Raw genomic sequence first — 8,270 nt, forward strand, 5'->3', positions numbered from 1 at the left:
TCAATCACTGAAAACTGCTCACAATCCATGTTTTCTACCTTGACATGCTTATAAAATGATCTGCATTCCATTATCATTGTGAATTTTTTTAAAGATTCTTTTACAAAACTGGAGGGAAATGTGTACAAGTATGTTTTCTGCTTTGCAATGAAAGTGTACATTTATCACTTAGGTACACGTAAGCCACTTCTGTGAATTGGGCCCTTGGAGTAAATGTGTTTTGATGTAATGGCCATCTGCTCATGAATATCACATTTGCTAGTTTAAAAAATAGTTTGATATAGATAAACACATAGTTTGGTAAGATTATATAGTTTCACCAGGTGGCAATACAATAGCCAAGTTTTATATTTACCATAAGCCAATAATCAAGATGGGATGGAGGTCTCAAGGTTTTTGTTTGTCGCTTTTAAAAATTAATATCTCTGACATTTACTTTTAGTTGCTGACTGCTGTTTTCAAAATGGTAAATGCAGGACCCACATCAGATCATAACACGAGGCAAAGTATATCCTGGCCGTTTCAGAAAACAATCATAGTCTTGCTTCTCTTTTCACCTTGTAAAAATGAAAGCTGTTCTGCTCTCAGATGGACCCAGTACAGCCAGTCACCAGGAGACCCTGGAACAGCTAACCTGATGCACTTGCCCCATATAGCTCCATTAGAGTCAGGTGTCAGTGACACAGAAATGGCCCTTGCAGCTGTAGCTAAAGCCAGTTTGCCAGAAAAGAGCCCCGACGAGTTGTAGTTGGCCAAGCCCGTGCTTCTGAGTGCCTAGGTCTGAGGAGTGCAGGTCAGCTGCAACGTGTTGCGCATACGTAGTGCAGTAGATATAGCTCAATGCCAGGCCGTTTTTTAAGTTGATAAAAACTGGTTTAGTAGGCTCTTTGTTTGATTTTGGTTTTGATATTATGGTATCTACTGTGGCCCTGGCACATATTTTACTTCTGAAGTCAAAGTTTATTCTTAGATAGCACTGATATCAAACTGTAACCAGGACAGAGTATGTGGATTTATAGGTGGAGCGTGTGAGTGATGGTGAGTTTGGTTTCTGGATGTATCTTCAAAATTTGTCGTTATGGTTACTGCTTTTAGTACAGAAGACAGCAACGATGTAAAATGTGTGTGTTCAATAACTTTGTCTTGTTTTACCCCCCTCTCTCCCCTCCTTTTAGCATATGTTCCTGAGGAGGAATTGAAAGCAGCAGAAATAGATGAAGACAGCGTGGAAGATGATGGGCTGTCTCTGGACATCCAGGAGAATGAGTATTTGTGCAATGACGAAGCGGAGATCAAAGAGGCTCAAAGCTACCAGAACTCCCCAGTCAGCACTGCAACTAATCAGGATGCAGGCTATGGTTCGCCGTTTAGTGAAAACAGCGATCAGCTGGCCCATTTCAAAAGCACTTCCTCTAAAGAAGAGAAAGAGGATCCTCAGTGCACAGACAATGTTTCCTATCCACAGGACAGCTTGGCACAAATAAAAGCTGTGTATGCAAATTTGCTTTCGGAGACTTGCTGGTCCAGTTTAGCTTTGGACTTAAAGAAATCCAATCCTACCACCAGCAACAACGGAATCAGCCAGAGTGAAAACACCACCAGTACTGACACCAATGCCAATTCCCAGAGTACTAGTACTACCAGTACCAACACTAGTACCAGTACAACTACCAGTAATACTAGTAACAGTAATAGTAACAGTGGTGGCTCAGGTTATGACTGGCACCAAGCTGCGTTAGCTAAAACTTTGCAGCAGACCTCATCGTACGGACTTCTCCCAGAGCCTAGTCTTTTCAGCACAGTACAGCTTTACCGGCAAAACAATAAACTTTATGGGTCTGTGTTCACCGGTGCTAGCAAGTTCCGATGCAAAGACTGCAGTGCAGCCTATGACACACTGGTGGAGCTAACAGTGCACATGAATGAAACTGGACATTACCGTGATGACAACAGAGATAAAGAAGCTGATAAGACCAAACGGTGGTCAAAGCCTAGAAAACGATCACTTATGGAAATGGAAGGCAAAGAGGATGCCCAAAAAGTGCTGAAGTGCATGTACTGTGGGCATTCATTTGAGTCTTTGCAAGACCTCAGTGTCCATATGATAAAAACAAAGCATTACCAGAAAGTGCCTCTGAAGGAGCCAGTACCAGCCATCACTAAATTGGTCCCTTCTACCAAAAAGCGAGCACTTCAGGACTTAGCTTCACCATGTTCACCTGAGCCAACAGGGATCACTGCAGAAGCTTCACTGGGTGAGTCTGCAAAGGATCAGAAAACTGCCAACCCCTATGTGACTCCAAACAACCGCTATGGCTATCAAAATGGTGCTAGCTACACTTGGCAGTTTGAGGCACGCAAAGCCCAAATACTGAAATGCATGGAATGTGGCAGTTCCCATGACACTTTGCAGCAGCTCACTGCTCACATGATGGTCACTGGTCATTTCTTGAAGGTGACCAATTCTGCTTCCAAAAAAGGCAAACAGCTGGTATTGGACCCTGTGGTGGAGGAGAAGATACAGTCTATACCTCTTCCACCCACCACCCACACAAGGCTACCAGCCTCCAACATTAAAAAGCAGCCCGATTCCCCAGCGGGCTCCACAAACTCGGAGGAAAAGAAGGACCTAGAGAAGGAAAAGGTGGTGGTCAGTGAAACAGAGAAAAAGATTAAAGAAGAGAATGAGGACTCCACAGAGAAATTTGAGCCAACAACTTTGTACCAGTACCTCAGAGAGGAGGACCTAGATGATAGTCCTAAAGGCGGAATAGACATATTGAAATCCCTGGAGAACACGGTGACAACAGCTATCAGCAAAGCTCAGAATGGAGCCCCGTCCTGGGGAGGATATCCCAGTATTCATGCAGCTTACCAGCTCCCAGGAACAGTCAAACCCCTTCAGCCCGCGGTGCAGAGCGTTCAAATGCAGCCGTCTTATGCCAGCAGTGTAAAATCACTGTCGTCAGAACACAATGCACTCATCCATTCCCCAGGCAATCTCACACCCCCACCTCACAAGAGCAATGTATCTGCTATGGAAGAACTGGTGGAGAAAGTTACAGGTAAAATCAGCGTGAAGAAGGAAGAAAAGCCTTTGGAGAAAGAGAAGAGTTCTCCAGTCAAACCCATGTCACCTGCTGCTAAAGAAAACAAGGACTTCCCAAAAGCAGAAGAAATAAATAACAAACAGCAGCAGAAGAAGAGCTCTGAGACAGAAGTTCAGAAGGTCAAAAAGGATAGTCCAGCAGAAGCACATACGCCAAATGGTACAGAGCCACTTAAAACAAAGATTGCAAACGGCTGTAACAATTTAGGAATCATCACAGACCATTCACCTGAGCCATCCTTCATTAATCCATTGAGTGCTTTACAGTCCATTATGAATACCCACTTAGGCAAAATTTCTAAGCCAGTAAGCCCCTCTCTGGACCCTTTGGCCATGCTGTACAAAATTAGCAACAGCATGTTGGACAAACCCATTTACCCAACCACTCCGGTCAAGCAGGCTGATGCTATCGACCGGTATTACTATGAGAACAGTGATCAACCTATTGATTTAACCAAGTCCAAAAACAAACCTCTTGTTTCCAGCGTGGCTGACTCTGCCTCGTCCCCGCTAAGGGAGAGTGCCCTGCTGGATATTTCCGATATGGTGAAGAACCTCACAGGGCGTTTGACACCCAAGTCTTCAACTCCGTCTACCGTGTCAGAGAAGTCTGATGCTGACGGGAGCAGTTTTGAGGAAGCTCTGGATGAACTGTCACCAGTACACAAGAGGAAGGGCAGACAGTCCAACTGGAACCCTCAGCATCTTCTAATCCTTCAAGCCCAGTTTGCTTCCAGCTTGAGGGAGACCCCAGAAGGCAAATACATTATGTCGGACTTAGGTCCACAAGAGCGGGTACACATCTCTAAGTTTACTGGTCTTTCCATGACCACAATTAGCCACTGGCTGGCCAATGTGAAGTATCAGTTAAGGAGGACAGGTGGAACTAAATTTTTAAAGAACTTGGACACAGGACATCCTGTTTTCTTTTGCAATGATTGTGCCTCTCAGTTCAGGACTGCTTCTACGTACATAAGTCACTTAGAGACACACCTAGGGTTTAGTTTGAAGGATCTGTCAAAGTTGCCACTTAATCAGATTCAAGAACAGCAGAATGTTTCAAAAGTCCTCGCAAACAAGACTTTGGGCTCACTTGGAATTGCCGAGGAGGACTTAGGCTCCACATTCCAGTGTAAGCTCTGTAACCGAACTTTTGCAAGCAAGCATGCAGTCAAACTGCACCTTAGTAAAACACATGGCAAGTCCCCAGAGGACCATCTGATCTATGTAACTGAGTTAGAAAAACAATAGCGTCCAGGTAAGCAGCCAGGTATGCAAGTGACCACAGGAACATTGCACTAAACTTCTTCATAGTACTGCACTAGGCCTGACCTGAGCCTCTGAAATCAGTCTTACTTTTGTTGCTGAACTGCCTATCTGGACCTTGGTTTTTCTTACACTTATTTTGTAGTTATATTTATATGCTCTTTGTCTGATCTGTGCATGGTTATTTTTTGTTTCTGTTTTTATTTTTTGTGAGTCAAAGTCTGACCTTTATTTTCAACATCTGTCCTTGATGTTAAGCTATCTTTTGTAGAATATAGTGGGAGACGCTATTGAGAGACATTAATTTAGCCGTAAAGAAAGACACAAAGAACAATGATAAAGAGACATCCTAAAATTACAAAGTTGCCATGACAATAAAGGTCACAGAACCTGGTAGTGTCAAGTTTTAACCCTCCGAGAACTGTAATAGCATTTCTGTGCCTTTCCCAGTGACTAAATAAGTAAATAAGGAAAAAGAAAACAAAACAAAAGACTTAAAGGCATTTCATTCAAATAAAAGCTGTGTCGGAAGCAGAACTTATTTTTTTTAAATGAATGAGCTTCTTTTTTTTTTTTTAATGCAGAACTGGTTTGTGAAGAAATTGTGCATGCAGTCCTTGGAAGAAGGAGAGCTGTGTAGTACTCAAGGGGTTAGGAAGCCACAACTGTATAAGTTAAATAATAATTAAAAAAAAAAAGCAAACCAAGTTGCCACTATGCCCAAACCCTCTGGATGCTGAGAATTGCCACTTTTTGGCAAAAAAAAAAAAAAAAGTATGCAAGCTGTTATTTAAAACAAGTGTAAAAATGCTCTTTTCTTTCCTTTTTTTGTTTTTTTTTCCTGTAAAATACTGCCGTTTATAGTTATTTCCAAATGTTAAGCTTTGGTACAAGCTGACCTTTCTATAGTGTGCTGCATTGGTAAATGAAAACAAAAAAAATGGGGCAAATGTTGGATTCTGTTCCTTGTAAATTGCCAGCATCAGCTTAAAAAAATACATGTTACATATCGTACCATTTTAAACTGTTCAACTTTCTTTGTACCTTCTGGCTGTATGCTTTCTCTTTTAACTTTTTATATTGTCATTTTATATTCGATTTCTGTGTATATAATGTAAAACCACACTTTTTGAATAAAATTTAGTTCCTGCAGCTTGATATAAATAGAGAAATTTTACTGGCACCTGCATCTTTCCAGATGCATGTACTTAAAGGAACTATCTGACAAAAAAATAAATAAATAAAAATAAAGCAAGCAATGCACTATGAATTATACATTTTGATGTTTTATCATTAATATTGTACAGTACATTTTGGTTCACACAATTAAATCCACTGTTTTCTCAAGTGTAAAATAAACCCACATGCAGTTCTTGATTTACATACATTGTCATGTCGTCATTATATTGCCTTTGAGGTGTTATTCCAGCAGTAAGAGGCATCGTTTATATAATCAACCAGCAGAAATCTATTTGAAATCATCTCTCGTGATCTGTATGCTGACGTGTTTCATTCGAAGCCGTAATACTAATAACCTCTTAAAACAGGTGTGCAGTAGGTACGGTACGTACTGCGAAAGGTACGGAATCGGTGGGGCGCCGTCAATTAGCGATGGGCATTCTGCTCATCAGTGAAGTGGAAGAAGGGCTGCAAAGGTTTCGGCCAAGTTAATTTTCCTATGCTGTATGACTGTGCCCGGAGTCATTTTCTGTGTGCATTCAAAGACCGTCTCCTCCCTTCCTTCTCAGGCAAAACACCTTTTTATTTCAACAGTTACACGGTCAGAGGCTGTGGCTTCTGCCCCTGTAGTCTGTTGAATGCTGCGGTACCTGCCTTTCTGGCAGCGGTTGAAGACCTCTGAGGCTTTGACACCGGTTTTTACTTACCGTACAAGAAGCCAGACCTGTGTTTCTCTGTACTTTTTAAATATTGCATTTTGAGGTAAGCTGAGCGCTATCATATCAGGTGTTTCCCTTAATCTTTATTTCTGTTCTGTTGAATGCAGATGTCATTTAGAATGTAAAAGAGAGCTGTCAGAGCCTTCACTACTCTATCTCCTGAGTGCTTTGACAGTTACAGTGTATGAAAGCCTGGGATCTGCTATCCATTACACTTTTTGGAGGGGCTATTAAATATGAGGACCTAGAGGGGTTTGCTTTCACATGGTATTAGTGATACTATTGCGTTATATATACATCTGTGTACGTATGTATGTTTCTGTTCCTTCTTCTCAATTCTTCTGAAAGTAATTTAAATGTAAGATCTTGGCTTCCAAATACAGCACAGTTCTACATTTAATCTTTAGTTACAACCCCAGAAATATCTATGCATTGTTCTGTTTTCTGCAAGAGCCTAGCAGGCCCAGGTCACTTACATTTACATAGTATTTCCAAGTAGTGCAGGGAAGCGCCACGAGGATTTTTTTAAATGTCCCTTACTTTCTTCGCTGCTAACTACCTGTGTCCTTCAGGGGATCTAGCCATTTAGACATTTCAGTTCAATTACTGGATGATTATGTACTTTGGGCCCAAGGGGTGGTGAGGAAGAATAACAGTCAGGCCTTCGGCTGTAATGCAGACTCTTTAAATAATAACCCTTTGAAGTTTTGTTTACTTTACCACGGGCCTGCAAACGTGATTATAGAATATGCTGTATTACATTGCAGTAGTGGGTGAAAAGGTTGAAAGGGAGAAATAATAGCTCTAAAGTGGGTTTGAATCTAATGTAAATCCATTAAAACTCATTTTGAAACACGGCATGTAAAGTGAGTTCTCAACACCAGGTGACTCCCTCGAGAGGTGTTTATGACATTGCTAAATCCGTTCAGTTCTGATAGCTTCAGAATTGGACAATCACTCATCCTCTGTGCCAGTGTCGGAAGAAAGTCCATTTAGAAGAAACTAGCAGCTTTACCTGGTGACTAGGCTGATGTAACGCTTTCGAAGACTGAAACATGAAGTAGATGAAAATTTGAGGGCTCTAATGTTACGTTGCTTAACAAAATGGAGCACAGCAACAGCATGATCTTTATTCTTTGGATTTTTGCCACTTTTGTTTGAATATCGTATTTCTGAAAAATTTCCTTTTAAAAAAATATTGCACAGTTTTTAAAAACGAGTTATTCTTTTCCTCAAAATAGGTTTGCAGGTTTATTTCTTCTTTATTTCAGTAAGATTTCGACAACGATAAGTTTGCGCTATTCTACCAGTAGCTACTAAAGCTACTGCATGGAAGTGACCACCCAGCCTTTCAGGACTGGTCTTGGGAATAAAAGAGATGTAAGCGCCTTAAAACCTGTAGTAGTCTCTGTAAGCCTGTGAACCTATTTTGTGACGTATTCAAAATCCATTGTCTCTGATTCTTTTCAGAGATGCATAAAGCTGCTTTTTTTCAGCATTACATTGCTGGTGTTTACATGTTTGCTTGTGTCTGTTCTCAGAGGGGAAGATCTTGGTTTGTCTGTTTCACAGGTTTGATTTCTGTTTCCGTGCACTTCTCTGTGTTGCTGTTTTGAAGCTGATGCAAACCACTGCAACTTGGAGAGGTCTGTGTACTGGTGACATTAGTCCTGAATGGAATACCTTTTTTTTTTTTCTTTTTTAATAGCATTTGGTGGGATATTCACTAATGTTTTCTGCAACATAACTTTGTTACGGCTTTCTCTGGGTAGTTACGCTGGTAATAATGGCACCAAACATAATCTGACCTTATCATGGAGGACACTAAAATGCAATTGCAATTAAGTATAAAGGCATAAAAATATACACATTATCTTGCATGACAGTAGTCGAGGCACACGGCATCAGCTTCTGCCTGCAATTTCCAAAGCCATCTCAAATTTGAACGTGTGATAGTCTTTAGATAATATGGCAGGGGTCCTGGTTAGGAGACCTCC

The 8,270-nt window shown here is 41.1% G+C and overlaps 1 protein-coding gene across 1 annotated transcript; it reads left to right on the top strand.

The window, feature by feature from the left end:
* Positions 1 to 1,078: 1,078 nt before the first annotated feature.
* TSHZ1 (teashirt zinc finger homeobox 1) lies at positions 1,079 to 5,135 on the top strand. The gene has a single exon (XM_009324936.1). It carries the CDS (start codon positions 1,079 to 1,081, stop codon positions 4,358 to 4,360), a length of 3,282 nt encoding a protein of 1,093 aa, XP_009323211.1. The 3' UTR covers positions 4,361 to 5,135.
* The last annotated feature ends 3,135 nt before the right edge of the window (positions 5,136 to 8,270 follow it).

This window comes from Pygoscelis adeliae, unplaced genomic scaffold, assembly GCF_000699105.1.
Source record: "Pygoscelis adeliae isolate BGI_AS28 unplaced genomic scaffold, ASM69910v1 Scaffold135, whole genome shotgun sequence".
NCBI lineage: Eukaryota > Metazoa > Chordata > Aves > Sphenisciformes > Spheniscidae > Pygoscelis > Pygoscelis adeliae.

Excerpts from the sequence above, each read along its gene's own strand:
- TSHZ1 (XM_009324936.1), top strand. The coding sequence starts at position 1,079 with ATGGTTACTGCTTTTAGTACAGAAGACAGCAACGATGTAAAATGTGTG.